Source organism: Salmo salar, chromosome ssa02, assembly GCF_905237065.1.
Source record: "Salmo salar chromosome ssa02, Ssal_v3.1, whole genome shotgun sequence".
Taxonomy (NCBI): domain Eukaryota; kingdom Metazoa; phylum Chordata; class Actinopteri; order Salmoniformes; family Salmonidae; genus Salmo; species Salmo salar.
In genome coordinates, this window is record NC_059443.1 from 30,841,197 (window position 1) to 30,863,755 (window position 22,559).

The window sequence follows — 22,559 nt, forward strand, 5'->3', positions numbered from 1 at the left end:
ATTCATAACACTGCAATAATTGGTCTGAGTGAGAGTCTGGACAAATGTCATTGTCAATTTGGAAAAGGCATCCTTACAGACCGCCTTGGTGTGGCGGAAATGAATCTGACCAAAGGGTCCTTCGAACCAAACATGTGCGCCACATTGCGTCAGACGGCCGACTACTGTAATACGCTGCTTATCCGGAACTCATGAGTTGACGTCCCTTTCTTATTCATTCAAAGGTATGGGCAACTTTTGCAAGTGCCATTTAGTTTAAAATGATGTATTATATCAAACGTTTGTGTACGTAATTAATGGTGTAAGGCAGGCGAATAACTACCACTTTTTCGGTAAAAAGCAGAGGGATGGGGCTGGTGAAATGTAACAACTCTCAAATTCATAGATGGAGCTATGGATGCAAGGACTGACCATTCATGATCTCAACAGGATAGCTTTAACAATTTTTTTTGAGGCTATACCGTGTTTGTTTACATTTAGCTAACGTTACTTTGTTTACAAACATTGGAGTAAAACAAGCTTATATTTGGGTTCTGGTGGTGTACGACCATTGAACGAAGCTCATGAGGCATTTAGTTAGGTTATATTTTTCAAGAATGAATGGGTACATATAATTTATTTACAATGGATATAGCAACTGCATATTGTCCCTTTTAACGTTACAGCTTGCCAAAGCTGATGATTAGCTAACCGACTAAACTCTGCTCATAAACTTCCTTCACCATGGAGTGGTTTAGTCCGCTAACGGTTAAGTTAGCTAGGTAGCCTGTTAGCATGTCTTTTCTGTTTGACAGGTTTGTTGCACTAGAAAATATTGCATGAGTCGATGCATAGCTATCTGCGCACATCTCTGTTTGTGGAACTGTCTGTTTACTTACCATATTTTTTGCGAACGTTAGCGTTTGTTACTTGCAAGAGATATCACGTTAGTATAGCATAACTTAAGTTAGCATAAACAAACGTAATGGTACTGCCTAGTGTTATGTAGCTAGCCTGCTAGTTTTAGCTGAGATTGGATGACTTGTGAAGTGGTTTGCATCCAATAGTCTGTACTATTTCATGGAGCGTTATACACTGCTCAAAAAAATAAAGGGAACACTAAAATAACACATCCTAGATCTGAATGAATGAAATAATCTCATTAAATACTTTTTTCTTTACATAGTTCAAATCAAATTTATTTATATAGCCCTTCGTACATCAGCTGATATCTCAAAGTGCTGTAAAACCCCAAACAGCCTAAAACCCCAAACAGCAAGCAATGCATGTGAAAGAAGCACGGTGGCTAGGAAAAACTCCCTAGGAAAAACTCCCTAGAAAGGCCAAAACCTAGGAAGAAACCTAGAGAGGAACCAGGCTATGAGGGGTGGCCAGTCCTCTTCTGGCTGTGCCGGGTGGATATTATAACAGAACATGGTCAAGATGTTAAAATGTTTATAAATGACCAGCATGGTCAAATAATAATAATCATAGTAGTTGTCGAGGGTGCAACAAGCACGTCCGGTGAACAGGTCAGGGTTCCATAGCCGCAGGCAGAACAGTTGAAACTGGAGCAGCAGCACGGCCAGGTGGACTGGGGACAGCAAGGAGTCATCATACCAGGTAGTCCTGAGGCATGGTCCTAGGGCTCAGGTCCTCCGAGAGAAAGACAGAAAGAGAGAAAGAGAGAATTAGAGAGAGCATATTTAAATTCACACAGGACACCGGATAAGACAAGAGAAATACTCCAGATGTAACAGACTGACCCTAGCCCCCGACACATAAACTACTGCAGCATAAATACTGGAGGCTGAGACAGGAGGGATCAGAAGACACTGTGGCCCCATCCGATGATACCCCCGGACAGGGCCAAACAGGCAGGATATAACCCCACCCACTTTGCCAAAGCACAGCCCCCACACCACTAGAGGGATGTCTCCAACCACCAACTTACCGTCCTAAGACAAGGCCGAGTATAGCCCACAAAGATCTCCGCCATGGCACAACCCAAGGGGGGGGGGGGCGCCAACCCAGACAGGAAGACCACGTCAGTGACTCAACCCACTCAAGTGACGCACCCCTCCCATGGACGGCATGGAAGAACACCAGTAAGCCAGTGACTCAGCCCCTGTAATAGGGTTAGAGGCAGAGAATCCCAGTGGAGAGAGGGGAACCGGCAAGGCAGAGACAGCAAGGGCGGTTCGTTGCTCCAGCCTTTCCGTTCACCTTCACACTCCTGGGCCAGACTATACTTAATCATAGGACCTACTGAAGAGATAAGTCTTCAGTAAAGACTTAAAGGTTGAGACTAAGTCTGCGTCTCTCAAATGGGTAGGCAGACCATTCCATAAAAATGGAGCTCTATAGGAGAAAGCCCTACCTCCAGCTGTTTGCTTAGAAATTCTAGGGACAATTAGGAGGCCTGTGTCTTGTGACCGTAGCGTACGTGTAGGTATGTACGGCAGGACCAAATCGGAAAGATAGGTAGGAGCAAGCCCATGTAATGCTTTGTAGGTTAGCAGTAAAACCTTGAAATCAGCCCTTGCCTTAACAGGAAGCCAGTGTAGGGAGGCTAGCACTGGAGTAATATGATCAAATTTTTTGGTTCTAGTCAGGATTCTAGCAGCCGTATTTAGCACTAACTGAAGTTTGTTTAGTGCTTTATCCGGGTAGCCGGAAAGTAGAGCATTGCAGTAGTCCAGCCTAGAAGTAACAAAAGCATGGATTAATTTTTCTGCATCATTTTTGGACAAAAAGTTTCTGATTTTTGCAATGTTACGTAGATCGAAAAAAGCTGTCCTTGAAACAGTCTTGATATGTTCTTCAAAAGAGAGATCAGGGTCCAGAGTAACGCCGAGGTCCTTCACAGTTTTATTTGAGACGACTGTACAACCATCCAGATTAATTGTCAGATTCAACAGAAGATCTCTTTGTTTCTTGGGACCTAGAACAAGCATCTCTGTTTTGTCCGAGTTTAAAAGTAGAAAGTTTACAGCCATCCACTTCTTTATGTCTGAAACACAGGCTTCTAGCAAGGGCACATAGTTGAATGTGCTGACAACAAAATCACAAAAATAATCAATGGAAATCCAATTTATCAACCCATGGAGGTCTGGATTTGGAGTCACACTCAAAATTAAAGTGGAAAACCACACTATAGGCTGATCCAACTTTGATGTAATGTCCTTAAAACAAGTCAAAATGAGGCTCAGTAGTGTGTGTGGCCTCCACGTGCCTGTATGACCTCCCTACAACGCCTGGGCATGCTCCTGATGAGGTGGCGGATGGTCTCCTGAGGGATCTTCTCCTAGACCTGGACTAAAGCATCCGCCAACTCCTGGACAGTCTGTGGTGCAACGTGGCGTTGGTGGATGGAGCGAGACATGATGTCCCAGATGTGCTCAATTGGATTCAGGTCTGGGGAACGGGCGGGCCAGTCCATAGCATCAATGCCTTCCTCTTGCAGGAACTGCTGACACACTCCAGCCACGTGAGGTCTAGCATTGTCTTGCATTAGGAGGAACCCAGGGCCAACCGCACCAGCATATGGTCTCACAAGGGGTCTGAGGATCTCATCTCGGTACCTAATGGCAGTCAGGCTACCTCTGGCGAGCACATGGAGGGCTGTGCGGCCCCCCAAAGAAATGCCACCCCACGACTGACCCACCGCCAAACCGGTCATGCTGGAGGATGTTGCAGGCAGCAGAACGTTCTCCACGGCGTCTCCAGACTGTCACATGTGCTCAGTGTGAACCTGCTATCATCTGTGAAGAGCACAGGGCGCCAGTGGTGAATTTGCCAATCTTGGTGTTCTCTGGCAAATGCCAAACGTCCTGCACGGTGTTGGGCTGTAAGCACAACCCCCACCTGTGGACGTCGGGCCCTCATACCACCCTCATGGAGTCTGTTTCTGACCGTTTTGAGCAGACACATGCACATTTGTGGCCTGCTGGAGGTCATTTTGCAGGGCTCTGGCAGTGCTCCTCCTGCTCCTCCTTGCACAAAGGCGGAGGTAGCGGTCCTGCTGCTGGGTTGTTGCCCTCCTACAGCCTCCTCCACGTCTCCTGATGTACTGGCCTGTCTCCTGGTAGCGCCTCCATGCTCTGGACACTACGCTGACAGACACAGCAAACCTTCTTGCCACAGCTCGCATTGATGTGCCATCCTGGATGAGCTGCACTACCTGAGCCACTTGTGTGGGTTGTAGACTCCGTCTCATGCTACCACTAGAGTGAAAGCACCGCCAGCATTCAAAAGTGACCAAAACATCAGCCAGGAAGCATAGGAACTGAGAAGTGGTCTGTGGTTACCACCTGCAGAACCACTCCTTTATTGGGGGTGTCTTGCTTATTGCCTATAATTTCCACCTGTTGTCTATTCCATTTGCACAACAGCATGTGACATTTATTGTCAATCAGTGTTGCTTCCTAAGTGGACAGTTTGATTTCACAGAAGTGTGATTGTCTTGGAGTTATATTGTGTTGTTTAAGTGTTCCCTTTATTTTTTTGAGCAGTGTATTTTGCCAGCCATTATATTGTCTGACACACCCATCTCCGTCATCATTCTCCCCCCTCTCCTAGGGATGGCTTCGCTCTACATCTCCCCCCACCCTGATAACTTCAGGAGCCTCATGGCCCTGGTCGCTGCAGAGTTCTGCCCCTCTCGGCCCTGCACGCTCATCGAGGACCCTCCTGGTTCCCTGGCCATGTGCTCTCGCCCTGGCTTGGTGCTGGGCTCTGGGGGAGGTGAGGTGCTCTCTGGGGCCAGTGCTGTTGCATGGTACCTAGCCTCTCAGGGGAAGAGGACCGGATCGAATGCTAAGCAGGAGAGCCAGGTGTGGCAGTGGCTCAGCTTTGCAGACAATGAGCTGACTCCTGTGTCCTGTGCTGTGGTGTTCCCACTGCTGGGGGTGATGGGTGTGGATAAGAAGGTGAGGGAGAGGGTTTCACCACTGGCAGCAACCCATGCAGTCACAAACACAAATAGGAGTATAATGGTGAATATTTGCTTCATTTCAAATTAATTGGAGTATGGGAGTGATTGAACAATGACAAAGCAAGGGGAGGGAACACTAATCTGGAATAAAACACAGCCCAAGACAAATTCCTGTGTTAACATTGTTGATTACCAATAGTTTTTTTCTGATTCTGATGATTCCATGCAGCTTCAGCAGAGTTCTCATGCTGAGATGATGCGCGTGCTAAACGTTCTAGATAAGACTCTGGAGCCTAGAACATTCCTGGTGGGAGACAGCCTTACTCTGGCCGACATCGCTGTGGCAACTGCAGCACTCCTGCCCTTCAAATACGTGAGCCAAGTCTTTAACATTTATCCTATATGAATATACTCTTCCTCATTCTTTAAAGTTAGGAAGAAATGAAGGTACTTGTCTTCTGTTAACAGACTGTCTGGTAAGTGAGTACTGGGGTGTATTTATTACGTCTTGCAACAGAACCTGTTTACCGTTTAATAACTAAATGGAAGTAAATGGAGAAAGCAGAACAAAACGGGGGGCCTACCTGCGTTTGTCCTATAGAAACACTTGTTTTCGTTGTATAAAACATTTTCCATTTGGAGTAAAGCGTTTCTCTTGCAAAACATTTTGCAACAGAATAGGCGTAATGAATACACCCCAGTTGTACTGTAAAGCTGACGTCACAGAAAGCAATCCGTATGCAATTTCTGTTGCTGATTGCAAGTGACATCATCTCAAGCAACTTTGGTGATACGCAAAGCAACTCGACTGAAATTGCATGCAACATCCAATGTAAGATCTTCCTGTTTCACATTGTTTGAACTCCAATAACATTCCTCTTATTACTAGGCCTTGGAGCCGTCCAACAGGAAAGCCCTGACGAACGTGACCAGGTGGTTTCTGACTTGTGTCAACCAGCCTCAGTTTGTCAAGGTCCTGGGACAGATCTCTCTGTGTGAGAAGATGGTGCCCGTCACACCCAAACCCAGCGTTGCTATTGTTCCTGCTGCTAACGCTAATCCAACTGCTGATGCTAACGCTGCCAATGGTAAGAGGCTTAGGCCATGTCTTTGACTATGAGAAACTCGTCTGGTAGTATGTGTTAAAGATGCACTATGCAGAAATTGCTCCCCCATTTTCTGGTTGCTAAGATTCTAATAGTGCGCCTAATTTCAGTTTATATAACATAACAAGCAAGTATAGAGTAGAGAATCATTGTACCATCTAAACCGCTGGGAAATATTTATTTTCCATAACCAAAAATATTGTATTTTCAGCTGTTTGAATCTGATGTACAAAAACTGAATGTAAAATACGCAAAAACTAAACTTGAGAATGGGAAGCATAGAAATAGTGAAAGTTGAACAGATCTACCACTTCTTAGACATGCTTTCAATGAGAATAGCAGATCTATAACAAACATTTCTGTGTGAATTTGGTTGGGTCGCCCAAAAAGTTGCATTGCAGCTTTAAGAATTTGCAAACAATATGGAATCAATAAAATGACAAACACCTTCAGTTCGATTGCATGCAATAAAACAATTATAATAATTGTGAGTTGACTCGTATACCTGCAAAGTTGCTTGAGATGATGACATTTGCAACCTGCAAATGCAAGAGAAATTCTGGCCAAGTTTCTTTGTGTAAGATCAGCTTTAGATTGAATAATAACTTTATTATCCTGAAGATTACTGGTGTCTTCTTGTCAAGCTGAATGGCAAATCCGTTTCAGTTTTCACTACATTTGGCATCTTATCAGTTAGTTACATCAGAGGAATATTTTCTGGATACATAGTGTTCTGTGTGTGTGTGTGTGTGTGTGTGTGTGTGTGTGTGTGTGTGTGTGTGTGTGTGTGTGTGTGTGTGTGTGTGTGTGTGTGTGTGTGTGTGTGTGTGTGTGTGTGTGTGTGTGTGTGTGTGTGTGTGTGTGTGTGTTATTCTCACTCAGGCAAACCAAAGACAGAAGCTCAGCTGAAGAAGGACGCTAAAAACAGAGAGAAGCTGGAGAAGTTCCAAAAGAAGAAGGAGATGGAGGAGAAGAAAAAGCAAGAGAAGAAAGTGGCACCCCCGAAGGAGGTATGAAGATGAACAGGTGGCTGGTTTCATTTCTCATTTTCACTGTTGCAAAGACCATTGCTGTGTGGATCAACTGGAACCCAACAAGATGATGATCCTTCAAGTATACTCCCTTTACAGTTTTTACAGCCTAGATAAGGTCATTCAGTAGGTGTCTTGCCAATAAGTCTCATTCTGGTCTCTCTCCAGAAAAAGGCCAAACCAGAGAAGAAGGACCTGGGAGTGATCTCATATGACGCCCCCACCCTCCCTGGAGAGAAAAAAGGTGCTTATTAACCATAGAATTAGGAATGTGAATAATTGTATAGGATCTCTGTTATTAACCATGTATAATCCACCACTCTCTCTATTATACTCAAGTGTGTGTGTGTGTGGTGCATATTAAACTCTTATCTCTCCCTGTGTCAGACGTCCTGAGCCCCCTGCCAGACTCGTACAGTCCTCAGTACGTGGAGGCAGCCTGGTACTCCTGGTGGGAGAAGCAGGGATACTTCAAACCTGAGTACGGGGTGAGACTGTCACTCTCTTTATGTATTTCATAGTTTATGCTTGTTTATGAAATGTGACATTTAACCAGCCCATGGCTGAGGTCATAATCAAGCTATTATGATGTTCTTATATTCTTCAGAGGAAGAGTATCAGTGAGCCAAATCCTCGTGGAGTGTTCATGATGTGTATCCCTCCGCCCAATGTGACGGGATCTCTTCACTTAGGCCATGCCCTAACCAACGCCATCCAGGACTGTCTGACCAGATGGTAATGGGATTCTCTATCTGATTACACCAACCTGCTCTCTCCCTTTCTAGCAGCTTTTATTTTCACATCCTTTCACCAGTCTCACTCTATATTCTTTCTACCAACCTCTCACACTCTCTTTCTCTCTAGCCGTCTCTCTCTCTCTCTCGCTGTCTTGCTTTCTCTGTCTTGCTGTCTTGACTCTACGTGTCCCACTTTTCTCTTCACCTCTCTCAACATTCATGTCTTGTCCCATTCTCAACATTCTGCAGTGCTGTAATCTAGTTCTGTCCTTATCGCAGTATGATGGTGCATTTCCTGTTTCCTCCCTCTCCCCAGGCACCGTATGCGGGGCGAGACGACCCTGTGGAACCCAGGCTGTGACCACGCGGGCATCGCCACCCAGGTGGTGGTGGAGAAAAGACTGATGAGGGAGAGGGGCATGAGCCGTCACGACCTGGGGAGAGACCAGTTCATCCAGGAGGTCTGGAAGTGGAAGAACGAGTGAGTAGAGGGAGAGGGATAGGAAGGAGAAGAAGAGAGGGTTTCAAAAGAAAGAACAACAATAGAAGAGAAAGTAAGAGCTAGAGTTCCTCTCTTTCTTCCTCCCTGTGCTTGTTGCACCCTCGACAACTACTATGATTATTATTATTTGACCATGCTGGTCATTTATGAACATTTTAACATCTTGACCATGTTCTGTTATAATATCCACCCGGCACAGCCAGAAGAGGACTGGCCACCCCTCATAGCCTGGTTCCTCTCTAGGTTTCTTCCTAGGTTTTTGGCCTTTCTAGGGAGTTTTTCCTAGGGAGTTTTTCCTAGCCACCGTGCTTCTTTCACATGCATTGCTTGCTGTTTGGGGTTTTAGGCTGGGTTTCTGTACAGCACTTTGAGATATCAGCTGATGTACGAAGGGCTATATAAATAAATTTGATTTGATTTGTAGGAAGGGAGACCGTATCTACCACCAGCTGAAGAAGCTGGGTTCCTCTCTGGACTGGGACAGAGCCTGCTTCACCATGGACCCTGTGAGTTTACTATCATTTACATTACCTGTCACCTTTTACTGTGTCATCATGGACAACTCATGAGAGCTTTATTAGTCTAATACATAAAGTACTATGTCAAGACTGAGCCATTACCAACATTGTAATGTTCCCAACACTAAACTATTGTGACTCCCTCTCTAGAAACTGTCCTATGCTGTCCAGGAGGCGTTCATTCGTCTGCATGAGGACGGCGTGATCTACAGGAGCAAGAGGCTGGTCAACTGGTCCTGCACCCTCAACTCTGCCATCTCGGATATAGAGGTATGATTCTGTTGTGAAATGTTTTAAACTCGGCCTCCCGGGTGGCGCGGTGGTGTAAGGCAGTGCTAGCTGTGCCACCAGAGATTCTGGGTTCGAGCCCAGGCTCTGTCGCAGCCGGCCGCGACCGGGAGGTCCATGGGGCGGCACACAATTGGCCCAGCGTTGTCCGGGTTTGGGAGGGTTTGGCCAGCAGGGATGTCCTTGTCTCATCGCGCACTAGCGACTCCTGTGGCGGTTCGGGGCGCAGTGCACGCTGACACGGTGGCCAGGTGTACGGTGTTTCCTCCAACATATTGGTGTGGCTGGCTTCCGGATTGGATGGGCAGTGCGGCTTGGTTGGGTTGTGTTTCGAAGGACGCATGGCTCTCGACCTTCGCCTCTCCCGAGTCCGTACGGGAGTTGCAGTGACGAGACAAGACTGTAACTACTACCAATTGGATACCACGGGGAGAAAAAAGGCATAAAAAAAAATGAAACTGTTTTTGGAACGTCCATTCTGTTGCGTACCATAATGAACACTCCCATGATGCTGTATTGTCCAGGTGGATAAGAAGGAGCTGACTGGCAGGACTCTGCTGCCCGTGCCTGGCTACAGGGACAAGGTGGAGTTTGGGGTACTGGTCTCCTTCTCCTACAAGATAGAGGGATCAGGTAAGACAGAAAGGGGAGAGTCATTTTGGGCTGGGGAGGTACAGGGAAACAGCTTGAGTGTTTCTGTCAATAATGTTAATTGATCTCTCCCTTCCATTTTTTTCTCCCTCACCCATTTCTGTCCTCTCTTATTAAATGTCTCCCTGTCAGATGAGGAGGTGATTGTGGCGACCACTCGTATCGAGACCATGCTGGGAGATTCTGCTGTGGCCGTCCACCCTGCCGACCCAAGATACCAGGTCTCTACAACCCACACACACACCCTGCCGACCCCAGATACCAGGTCTCTACAACCCACACACACACCCTGCCGACCCCAGATACCAGGTCTCTACAACCCACACACACACCCTGCCGTCTCTACAACCTTCCAATACATGCGTTCTTTGGAGAAATCCATGAAAGGTTATGCTTTCTTGACATTTAAATGTTGTTTTGATGAATGTTTTTGTCATTCTAATTGAGAACTAACACGTTTGGGTTTATCTGTGTCTCTCAGCACCTTAAAGGGAAGATGGTGCTTCATCCCTTCTGTGACAGGAAGATGCCCATCGTGTTTGATGAGTTTGTGGACGTCAACTTTGGAACAGGTACTAACCATGCTGTGTGGCCATGTCTGTCCTGGGCTAGTCTGGTGGCCCAAGGAATAGTGGGATACTGTTAGTTTGTATGGTTGAGATGTACAGAACCATTTTCTCTCTCTCTCCACCAGGTGCTGTGAAGATCACCCCAGCCCATGACCATAATGATTATGAGGTTGGAAACAGACACAACCTGGTCTTCATCAACATCCTGGATGAGAACGGCCTGCTCATCAACGTGCCGGCTCCATTCCTGGTACAGTACACTCCCACTTCTTCTTCACCTGGTACAGTACACCCCCACTTCTTCTTCGCCTGGTATAGTACACTCCCACTACTTCTTCGCCTGGTACAGTACACTCCCACTTCTCCTTCGCCTGGTACAGTACACTCCCACTTCTCCTTTGCCTGGTACAGTACACCCCCACTTCTCCTTCGCCTGGTACAGTACACCCCCCACTTCTTCTTCGCCTGGTACAGTACACTCCCACTTCTTTTTCACCTGGTACAGTACACTCCCACTACTTCTTCACCTGGTACAGTACACTCCCACTACTTTTTCACCTGGTACTGTACACTCCCACTACTTCTTCACCTGGTACAGTACACTCCCACTACTTCTTCACCTGGTACAGTACACTCCCACTACTTCTTCACCTGGTACAGTACACTCCCACTACTTTTTCACCTGGTACAGTACACTCCCACTTCTTTTTCACCTGGTACAGTACACTCCCACTACTTCTTCACCTGGTACAGTACACTCCCACTACTTTTTCACCTGGTACAGTACACTCCCACTACTTCTTCACCTGGTACAGTACACTCCCACTACTTCTTCACCTGGTACAGTACACTCCCACTACTACTTCACCTGGTACAGTACACTCCCACTACTTTTTCACCTGGTACAGTACACTCCCACTTCTTTTTCACCTGGTACAGTACACTCCCACTACTTCTTCACCTGGTACAGTACACTCCCACTACTTCTTCACCTGGTACAGTACACTCCCACTACTTCTTCACCTGGTACAGTACACTCCCACTACTTTTTCACCTGGTACAGTACACTCCCACTACTTTTTCACCTGGTACAGTACACTCCCACTACTTCTTCACCTGGTACAGTACACTCCCACTACTTCTTCACCTGGTACAGTACACTCCCACTACTTTTTCACCTGGTACAGTACACTCCCACTTCTTTTTCACCTGGTACAGTACACTCCCACTACTTCTTCACCTGGTACAGTACACTCCCACTACTTTTTCACCTGGTACAGTACACTCCCACTACTTCTTCACCTGGTACAGTACACTCCCACTACTTCTTCACCTGGTACAGTACACTCCCACTACTTCTTCACCTGGTACAGTACACTCCCACTACTTTTTCACCTGGTACAGTACACTCCCACTTCTTTTCACCTGGTACAGTACACTCCCACTACTTCTTCACCTGGTACAGTACACTCCCACTACTTCTTCACCTGGTACAGTACACTCCCACTACTTCTTCACCTGGTACAGTACACTCCCACTACTTCTTCACCTGGGACAGTACACTCCCACTACTTCTTCACCTGGGACAGTACACTCCCACTACTTCTTCACCTGGGACAGTACACTCCCACTACTTCTTCACCTGGGACAGTACACTCCCACTACTTCTTCACCTGGGACAGTACACTCCCACTACTTCTTCACCTGGGACAGTACACTCCCACTACTTCTTCACCTGGGACAGTACACTCCCACTACTTCTTCACCTGGGACAGTACACTCCCACTACTTCTTCACCTGGGACAGTACACTCCCACTACTTCTTCACCTGGTACAGTACACTCCCACTACTTCTTCACCTGGTACAGTACACTCCCACTACTTCTTCACCTGGTACAGTACACTCCCACTACTTTTTCACCTGGTACAGTACACTCCCACTACTTTTTCACCTGGTACAGTACACTCCCACTACTTCTTCACCTGGTACAGTACACTCCCACTACTTCTTCACCTGGTACAGTACACTCCCACTACTTTTTCACCTGGTACAGTACACTCCCACTACTTCTTCACCTGGTACAGTACACTCCCACTACTTCTTCACCTGGTACAGTACACTCCCACTACTTTTTCACCTGGTACAGTACACTCCCACTTCTTTTTCACCTGGTACAGTACACTCCCACTACTTTTTCACCTGGTACAGTACACTCCCACTTCTTTTTCACCTGGTACAGTACACTCCCACTACTTCTTCACCTGGTACAGTACACTCCCACTACTTCTTCACCTGGTACAGTACACTCCCACTACTTCTTCACCTGGTACAGTACACTCCCACTACTTCTTCACCTGGGACAGTACACTCCCACTACTTCTTCACCTGGGACAGTACACTCCCACTACTTATTCACCTGGGACAGTACACTCCCACTACTTCTTCACCTGGGACAGTACACTCCCACTACTTCTTCACCTGGGACAGTACACTCCCACTACTTCTTCACCTGGTACAGTACACTCCCACTACTTCTTCACCTGGGACAGTACACTCCCACTACTTCTTCACCTGGGACAGTACACTCCCACTTCTTCTTCACCTGGTACAGTACACTCCCACTTCTTCTTCACCTGGGACAGTACACTCCCACTACTTCTTCACCTGGTACAGTACACTCCCACTACTTCTTCACCTGGTACAGTACACTCCCACTACTTCTTCACCTGGGACAGTACACTCCCACTACTTCTTCACCTGGGACAGTACACTCCCACTACTTCTTCACCTGGGACAGTACACTCCCACTACTTCTTCACCTGGGACAGTACACTCCCACTACTTCTTCACCTGGGACAGTACACTCCCACTACTTCTTCACCTGGTACAGTACACTCCCACTACTTCTTCACCTGGTACAGTACACTCCCACTACTTCTTCACCTGGTACAGTACACTCCCACTACTTTTTCACCTGGTACAGTACACTCCCACTACTTCTTCACCTGGTACAGTACACTCCCACTACTTCTTCACCTGGTACAGTACACTCCCACTACTTTTTCACCTGGTACAGTACACTCCCACTACTTTTTCACCTGGGACAGTACACTCCCACTTCTCCTTCACTGGATCTTGTCTTCATGCTGTCTTAGTAGTTGTGGTGTGTTGTCACTCTTCTTCCTTTTCCTCCTTGTTGTTCTGTGTGGTATCTATTTGGTAACTTCCTCTCTGTTTTTCTCTGCCTACCTTCACTCTTTCTCAGGGTATGAAACGTTTCGAAGCGAGGAAGGCTGTGCTGCAGGCTCTGAAGGACAGAGGCCAGTTCAAGGAGACCAAAGACAACCCCATGGTGGTGCCTGTCTGCAGGTGTGCTACGATCAGTCCACATTACGAGCACATAAACACAGTCTAGTCAATATGCATTCCTTTTTTCAGCTTCACGTGCATCAGTGGGCGAAATGGGGTCACGTCTGTGTGCAGGTGTGTGAGCGTGTTAGTGAGAAAGTTCTGGTTTTGAATAGTGTTGATTGTGAGTGTGTTTCTCCTCCCCAGTCGTTCTAAGGACATAGTGGAGCCCCTGCTGAAGCCTCAGTGGTATGTGGACTGTGCTGACATGGGCAAGCAGGCAGCTGACTCGGTCCGGGAGGGAAGACTGAAAATCATCCCAGACCACCACCATAAGACCTGGTTCAACTGGTTGGACAACATCAGGTAGGTTTACACTGCACCCCTCCCAGTCCCTTCCTCTCTATCACCACCATAAGACCTGGTTGGACAACATCAGGTAGGTTTACACTGCACCCCTCCCAGTCCCTTCCTCTCTATCACCACCATAAGACCTGGTTGGACAACATCAGGTAGGTTTACACTGCACCCCTCCCAGTCCCTTCCTCTCTATCACCACCATAAGACCTGGTTGGACAACATCAGGTAGGTTTACACTGCACCCCTCCCAGTCCCTTCCTCTCTATCACCACCATAAGACCTGGTTGGACAACATCAGGTAGGTTTACACTGCACCCCTCCCAGTCCCTTCCTCTCTATCACCACCATAAGACCTGGTTGGACAACATCAGGTAGGTTTACACTGCACCCCTCCCAGTCCCTTCCTCTCTATCACCACCATAAGACCTGGTTGGACAACATCAGGTAGGTTTACACTGCACCCCTCCCAGTCCCTTCCTCTCTATCACCACCATAAGACCTGGTTGGACAACATCAGGTAGGTTTACACTCCACCCCTCCCAGTCCCTTCCTCTCTATCACCACCATAAGACCTGGTTGGACAACATCAGGTAGGTTTACACTGCACCCCTCCCAGTCCCTTCCTCTCTATCACCACCATAAGACCTGGTTGGACAACATCAGGTAGGTTTACACTGCACCCCTCCCAGTCCCTTCCTCTCTATCACCACCATAAGACCTGGTTGGACAACATCAGGTAGGTTTACACTGCACCCCTCCCAGTCCCTTCCTCTCTATCACCACCATAAGACCTGGTTGGACAACATCAGGTAGGTTTACACTGCACCCCTCCCAGTCCCTTCCTCTCTATCACCACCATAAGACCTGGTTGGACAACATCAGGTAGGTTTACACTGCACCCCTCCCAGTCCCTTCCTCTCTATCACCACCATAAGACCTGGTTGGACAACATCAGGTAGGTTTACACTCCACCCCTCCCAGTCCCTTCCTCTCTATCACCACCATAAGACCTGGTTGGACAACATCAGGTAGGTTTACACTCCACCCCTCCCAGTCCCTTCCTCTCTATCACCACCATAAGACCTGGTTGGACAACATCAGGTAGGTTTACACTGCACCCCTCCCAGTCCCTTCCTCTCTATCACCACCATAAGACCTGGTTGGACAACATCAGGTAGGTTTACACTGCACCCCTCCCAGTCCCTTCCTCTCTATCACCACCATAAGACCTGGTTGGACAACATCAGGTAGGTTTACACTCCACCCCTCCCAGTCCCTTCCTCTCTCTCTACCACCACCATCTCCTTTCTGCTTCTGTTTTCCTCTTCCTTCTATTCCTCTCTTTTGTCATCAGTCTTTCTCTTTCCTCGCTGTCCTTCCCGTTCTACTCTTTAATGTGCTCCATCTCTCTATGCATTAGAAGGTGACACGCCTCACTCTCCATTATAGTAATAAAGTGTATATCAGACCCTGGTTAGACCCCTCCAGCACCAACCCCCTTTTCTTCTTTAGTGGTTCATCTGTCACCAGTTGTGCTCAGGTTTCCTCATCCCTCTCTCGTTGTCCCTCCCTCCCAGGGACTGGTGTATCTCTCGTCAGCTGTGGTGGGGTCACAGGATCCCAGCCTACTTTGTCAGCGTGAACGACCCTTCAGTCAAACCAGGAGAGGTGAGATCTGTTTCTCTCTCATTTTCTCTCACCTGTTCTAACAACCCATGTCCCATCTCTCTGGCTTCCTTCTCCTCCCTCCCTCCCTCCCTCCCTCCCTCCCTCCCTCCCTCCCTCCCTCCCGTCCTCCAGGACATGGATGGTCATTACTGGGTGAGTGGGAGGACAGAGGAGGAGGCCAGAGATAAAGCTGCCAAGCGCTTCAACGTCTCCACTGACAAGATCACCCTCAGACAGGGTAAGATCTCTCAAATGATGATCATTTACAGTGGAATGGAGTATTCTGCCCAGTGATTTATGTTCACTTCCTGTGTTACAGATGAAGATGTCCTGGATACATGGTTCTCCTCTGGTATTTTCCCTTTCTCCATCTTCGGCTGGCCCAACGAGGTGAGGCTGGGTGGGTGGGTGGGTGTGTGTCTGAGGCTGTGTGCGAGGCTGTGTGTGTGTGTGTATTAAAGTTGTTAACATATGCTTTCCATAGTTCCTGTCTTGACGATATTGAATGTGTGGGTAAGGTGTGTCTAGAACTGAGTGAGTGATACCCTGAGTGTGTAATACAGGTTATCCTCTCTCTGTCCAGACCCAGGACCTGAGTGTGTAATACAGGTTATCCTCTCTCTGTCCAGACCCAGGACCTGAGTGTGTAATACAGGTTATCCTCTCTCTGTCCAGACCCAGGACCTGAGTGTGTAATACAGGTTATCCTCTCTCTGTCCAGACCCAGGACCTGAGTGTGTAATACAGGTTATCCTCTCGCTGTTCAGACCCAGGACCTGAGTGTGTAATACAGGTTATCCTCTCTCTGTCCAGACCCAGGACCTGAGTGTGTAATACAGGTTATCCTCTCTCTGTCCAGACCCAGGACCTGAGTGTGTAATACAGGTTATCCTCTCTCTGTCCAGACCCAGGACCTGAGTGTGTAATACAGGTTATCCTCTCTCTGTCCAGACCCAGGACCTGAGTGTGTAATACAGGTTATCCTCTCGCTGTTCAGACCCAGGACCTGAGTGTGTAATACAGGTTATCCTCTCGCTGTACAGACCCAGGACCTGAGTGTGTAATACAGGTTATCCTCTCTCTGTCCAGATCCAGGACATGAGTGTGTAATACAGGTTATCCTCTCTCTGTCCAGACCCAGGACCTGAGTGTGTAATACAGGTTATCCTCTCTCTGTCCAGACCCAGGACCTGAGTGTGTAATACAGGTTATCCTCTCTCTGTCCAGACCCAGGACCTGAGTGTGTAATACAGGTTATCCTCTCGCTGTCCAGACCCAGGACCTGAGTGTGTAATACAGGTTATCCTCTCTCTGTCCAGACCCAGGACCTGAGTGTGTAATACAGGTTATCCTCTCGCTGTTCAGACCCAGGACCTGAGTGTGTAATACAGGTTATCCTCTCTCTGTCCAGACCCAGGACCTGAGTGTGTAATACAGGTTATCCTCTCTCTGTCCAGACCCAGGACCTGAGTGTGTAATACAGGTTATCCTCTCGCTGTTCAGACCCAGGACCTGAGTGTGTAATACAGGTTATCCTCTCTCTGTCCAGACCCAGGACCTGAGTGTGTAATACAGGTTATCCTCTCTCTGTCCAGACCCAGGACCTGAGTGTGTAATACAGGTTATCCTCTCTCTGTCCAGACCCAGGACCTGAGTGTGTAATACAGGTTATCCTCTCTCTGTCCAGACCCAGGACCTGAGTGTGTAATACAGGTTATCCTCTCTCTGTCCAGACCCAGGACCTGAGTGTGTAATACAGGTTATCCTCTCTCTGTCCAGACCCAGGACCTGAGTGTGTTCTATCCAGGCAGCCTGCTGGAGACGGGTCATGACATCCTGTTCTTCTGGGTGGCCCGCATGGTGATGATGGGCCTCAAACTCACTGGCAAGCTGCCCTTCAAAGAGGTGGGGCTCATTTGGAAGTAATCACCTGCTGCCTGCCTCTGACCGGTGTAGCATGTTTCATTGATTACAGTGGGGACAGCCTGTATAGTAATGGCTGTATAGTAATGGTAATGGCTGTGTTTGACACTAGGTGTACCTCCATGCGGTGGTGAGGGACGCCCACGGGAGGAAGATGAGCAAATCTCTGGGGAACGTCATTGACCCTCTGGACGTCATCACAGGCATCTCTCTAGAGGTAACACACCGTGCTCCCATGGGGGCTGTTGTACTGTCTGCTTTATTAAATAGCTATTCCAGGCTCTGTTGAGGCCCTTTATCTGTCTCTCCTAGTGGTGCGCCCTCAAACTGAGCTGAGTAGGGTTTGGAGGTATCCACATTTTCTTACCGTCATACCGTTTCTGTACCATACTGGGGTATACAGTATTACCGGAAATGCACAAAACAATTTAGGCAACAGGGATCTTGATCCAGCAGGGGATTGAATGTAACCAATAAGCTATAACCAAGAAGCTTTATCTAGCCACTTAGATAGCAAGTTAGTGAACCAAATGTATAGCTGGAGCCCTGAGCTGGATATCATGTATTTAACACATCTTAGGTTTCTTAGAATTATCCCGGCACACCTCCCCCAGCTGAAATACCCCGGTATACAGTATAAACGGTATATCGCTCAAGCCTAGAGCTGAGTCAGCCCTCTAGAGCAGTGGCCACCAACCTTTTCTGAGTCAAGGTCATTTTCGTAGTCAAAAAGCAAGCCGATATCTACAGCTATGATTTTGAAGAAAAGAAAACATTTAACCTAATAAGAACTTTTCTGTAGGAATGCGGTTTGTGCAGTAGGCCTAATACATTATCACAGCATATTAACTATATGCCTGGCCTGCCAATATAGTTAATCATATATAAAAAAACTCAAGCTTTGATCACAAAATAGATCAGTTTGAGCAGTACTTGCGAGGGACAACTGAGCATAAATTTAGATAATTTGCAAATAATTCGCTTTTTTTTTTTTACTGGTCTGTTACCTGCATCTATCTGATGGTCATGGTGCTTTCAAGACAACTAAAGAAGAGGTCAAATCATGACGTCAGTGATCTAGAAACGATTTTTCCCAGTCAGATCTCGTTTTCTTCCGAGTTCCCTGTTGTTTTGAACACTACATTAGTCGCAGCACAGGGTCCGCCTCTCTCGTCCCTGTTCTATTCCTCAATATTAAAATAGACACGATGAGCTGCTAATAATAAAACAAATGCAGGGCTATCAAAACACTTGGCTACTAATTCATTGCAGCACGAGTGGAAGTAGGGAGAAGCGCGTTTTTTATGTTTTGTAATAGTGTTGAATAAAAACAGAGGTCACAGTACTGAATAAAAACTTTGACATGAACTCACTCATAAAAACAGCAGCTCTTTGCTGTATTCTGTGACAGTCTCTCTGTGGTCATAGTTTTAAAAGTTATAAAATCTCATGTAGGTTTGGATCAAACTTTGCTGTAACTGGGGTCGTGGAAGCTGTAGGCATGGTGATTTGAGCTATCTGAATGGCCAGCACAATAAGCACACTAGATTTAGCCACAGTTCTGCCGGATAGGCGCAGTGTGTCTTTCGTACAAATGAAATGGTTCAAAATGGGAACACTTTGCCTACCCGGTGCGCAGTGCATCTGAATCAAGTGCACCTACCGCCAACAGCGCAACACTTTTTTTTAAAGGAGCGCAAGCCTTTATCTTTGGTGATCGACTAGGAATGCCTTGAAGATTGTCTGGTTGGTGACCACTGCTATACAGGGCTCTGGGGACAGGCAGTACATACTCTTACTATATCAGGTGGATTGAGGAACCAACAGTGTCTCTTGCTGCGCTGAATCAAAGTGTCATGCATTTATGTTGTCACAAAGCTGTTGAAATGCAAGTGTGGTTAAGGGCCTAGAACGAAGCACCAGGACACAGAGAGAGATGTCTCTAGTGACTCTTTGTGTGTGTGCAGGGTCTGTACGCCCAGCTGCAAGACAGTAATCTGGACCCAGTAGAGGTAGAGAAGGCCAAGCAGGGACAGAAGTCTGACTACCCCACTGGTATCCCAGAGTGTGGCACAGATGCCCTCCGCTTCGCCCTGTGTGCCTACACCAGCCAAGGTACACTACTCACTACTGCCATCTAGTGGTGTGGCTGTGTCATGTTATGGCTGGCATGCCATGTACTCACCACCACTACTACCCTTTCTAACTCTCTCAGGCAGGGACATTAACATGGATGTGAATCGTATCCTTGGTTACCGTCACTTCTGTAACAAGCTGTGGAATGCTGTGAAGTTTGCCATGAGAACGCTGGGAGACAACTTTGTTCCTTCAGAGAAAGCCCAGGTGAGACGGGTGACATCTCTACCATAGAATCTTTATCTAGGCCTATTCAGTGTGTGCTTACTGCAGTGTCATGCCCATGTAAATAAAGGAAAATAAAGTTGCTGAGAGAAAATGCTCTTAATTTCATAGTGAATACGGGTATTTGTATGCTAAGATGGTATTTAGGTTTATATCTCTGTAAAATGTCTAATTATCCTCCTCCTGTCAGCTGTGTGGGGAGGAGAGCGTGTCAGACCGGTGGATTCTGTCCCGTCTGTGTTCTGCTGTGGGTCTGTGTAATGCAGGGTTCCAGGCCTACGACTTCCCAGCTATCACCACAGCCATCTACAACTTCTGGCTCTACGAGCTCTGTGACGTCTATCTGGTGAGAGTCTGTTTGACCGGTGAGTGTGAAATGGTGTGAGAATCTGTTTGAATGTGTGAGAGTGGTGTGTGTGTGTGTGTGTGTGTGGGATTAATATATTGCCACTCCTTAACTTCCTGCTCCCAACCTCTATCCTCCCCCCTTCTCTACCTCTCTCACTGCTGCTCCCAACCTCCATCCTCCCCCCTTCTCTATCTCTCTCACTGCTGCTCCCAACCTCCATCCTCCCCCCTTCCTCTCTCACTGCTGCTCCCAACCTCCATCCTCCCCCCTTCTCTACCTCTCTCACTGCTGCTCCCAACCTCCATCCTCCCCCCTTCTCTACCTCTCTCACTGCTGCAGGAGAGTGTGAAGCCAGTGTTCTCCAGGGCGGAGGACAGTGGGTCTCAGAGCCAGGCTGTAGTCTGCAGACAGACCCTGTTCACCTGCCTGGAGACTGGCCTGCGCCTCCTAGCTCCCATTATGCCCTTCGTGGGCGAGGAGCTCTACCAGAGGTTGCCACGGCGACGATCCCAGGATGACCGCTCTAGTATCCATGTCACGCCCTACCCTGAGACTGAGGAGGTGAGGGAGGGAGATTTGAGGGACTGAACTTTATATTGATACACTGAGAACACTATGTCAGTATAATATGCCCTGTGGTTTGTGTTATGTTGACTGTAATTTGTGGTTTGAGGTCATCTCTGTGGTCTCTAGTTCTGCTGGCATAGTGAGGACGTGGACCGTCAGATGGAGTTTGCGATGACCGTGGTCCGGACCATCCGTTCACTCAGGGCCGACTACAACCTGACCAAGACACGCGCTGATTGTGAGTTCATGCATGACCACAAGCACTGTACTATATTTACTTAGTTATAGCAAGGGTGTATGATTTAGTCAGAATTGGCATGATTATCTACTTTGGTGACTAGAAAGAACACTTCTTCTCATAGTGTTGTTTTACATATAACCATATTCTAGCCCTAACCCCTTCCCCCAGGCTACCTCCAGTGTATAGACAGTGAGACGATATCTCTGGTGGAGCAGTACAGTCTGCAGATCCAGACCCTGTCTCTTTCCCAGACCATCCAGCCCGTCCCAGCCACCGGGGCCGTCCCAGAGGGCTGTGCTGTGGCCATTGCCTCCGACAGGTGCACCATCCACCTCATGCTCAAGGTAAAAGGTCAATTTTACAGGCTTCAACCACACATTATTCTGTGTTGTGATTAGTATACACTGTTAGCCAGAGTAATCTGATGAGTGTGTGCCAAACAGACATGTTTATTCCCTAGTGAAATTTAGTTTCACGTTTTCCTGTTTTTACAACTACTTTTCCTTGTTAATCTCTCTCCCAGGGTCTGATAGACTTGGAGAAGGAGGTGGCCAAGCTGACTGTGAAGAAGGGAGAGCTGGAGAAACAGATGGATAAACTGAGAGAAAAGATGGATAAGAGTGACTACAAGGAGAAGGTGCCTGTTAAAGTACAGGAGCTGGATGCTGAGAAGGTAAGGATGTACTCAGGTTTTAGTTTAGGCAAGTAGGGCATTCCCACAGTAGAGATGTTTTTTTGCTTGGCTCTGCTTGTAAAGTGAGATATGATACTGCTCTCTAACCCTCTTCCAGATGCGTCAGAGCCAGACAGAGCTGGAGAAAGTTAAGGAAGCCATTGACAACTTCAAGAGAATGGTGTAACCTCTCCTCCTCCCCTTTTACAATAAGATAGTGAGCTCCAAGTATTGTGACAGTGACTTGTTTTGGCTCTGTACTCCAGTACATTGGATTTGAAATGATACAATGACGACTGAGGTTAAAGTGCAGACGTTTAGATTTAATTTGAGGGTATTTTCATCCATATCGGGTGAACATTTCTACATTAATGTGGATGCCACCATGATCATGAATGAGAAATTTAGACGCACATGACTTGTGCCTAATTTATCATTATACGCAATCATGGTAGAATCCATATTAATGTTCTATTCTTATTTACAATAAGTGACTCTAAAATGAGGCAATACATTTGCTGTTCATTTCTATTGGGCACAAAATATTCTGAAACACAACCCCCCCCAAAAAATGCTGTCATTTCTAAACAGTTCACCCAATATGAATGAAAATACTGAAGGTAAAGCTGACAGTCTGTACTTTAATCCAAAACAACAATTTCACTGTATTCCCCCTCCTGTTGTCTCATGTGCCACAAAGGATTCTCTGGAGGGAAGTGAATAAAGACCTTATATTAGACAGGCCGGGATC

The 22,559-nt window shown here is 47.2% G+C and overlaps 1 protein-coding gene across 10 annotated transcripts; it reads left to right on the top strand.

Moving 5' to 3' along the window:
• Window positions 1-128: 128 nt before the first annotated feature.
• Window positions 129-22,547, top strand: LOC106579727 (valine--tRNA ligase). Of its 10 annotated transcripts, none has more exons than XM_045702115.1 (30): window positions 129-224; window positions 4,561-4,910; window positions 5,145-5,288; window positions 5,805-6,003; window positions 6,904-7,031; window positions 7,221-7,296; window positions 7,440-7,540; window positions 7,660-7,787; window positions 8,106-8,270; window positions 8,716-8,797; window positions 8,960-9,079; window positions 9,622-9,730; window positions 9,881-9,969; window positions 10,230-10,320; window positions 10,443-10,567; window positions 13,584-13,687; window positions 13,874-14,032; window positions 15,604-15,694; window positions 15,827-15,932; window positions 16,014-16,084; window positions 17,474-17,599; window positions 17,730-17,834; window positions 19,585-19,732; window positions 19,833-19,960; window positions 20,169-20,324; window positions 20,667-20,888; window positions 21,021-21,132; window positions 21,304-21,479; window positions 21,659-21,808; window positions 21,927-22,547. In XM_045702115.1, exons 2-30 carry the CDS (start codon window positions 4,563-4,565, stop codon window positions 21,993-21,995), a joined length of 3,828 nt encoding a protein of 1,275 aa, XP_045558071.1. In that variant the 5' UTR covers window positions 129-224; window positions 4,561-4,562; the 3' UTR covers window positions 21,996-22,547. The 10 variants fall into 10 exon arrangements, 5 of the variants coding, with proteins under 5 accessions (XP_045558071.1, XP_045558080.1, XP_045558075.1 ...); XR_006760688.1 differs by lacking the exon at window positions 129-224 and adding an exon at window positions 275-604 and having other exon boundaries at window positions 21,387-21,479; XM_045702109.1 differs by lacking the exon at window positions 129-224 and adding an exon at window positions 277-604.
• Window positions 22,548-22,559: the final 12 nt, after the last annotated feature.

Coding starts and splice junctions, on each gene's coding strand:
- LOC106579727 (XM_045702109.1), top strand. Junction 9,080..9,621: donor CTGCCATCTCGGATATAGAG/GTATGATTCTGT, acceptor TGTATTGTCCAG/GTGGATAAGAAGGAGCTGAC. Junction 19,733..19,832: donor GTGTGCCTACACCAGCCAAG/GTACACTACTCA, acceptor TAACTCTCTCAG/GCAGGGACATTAACATGGAT.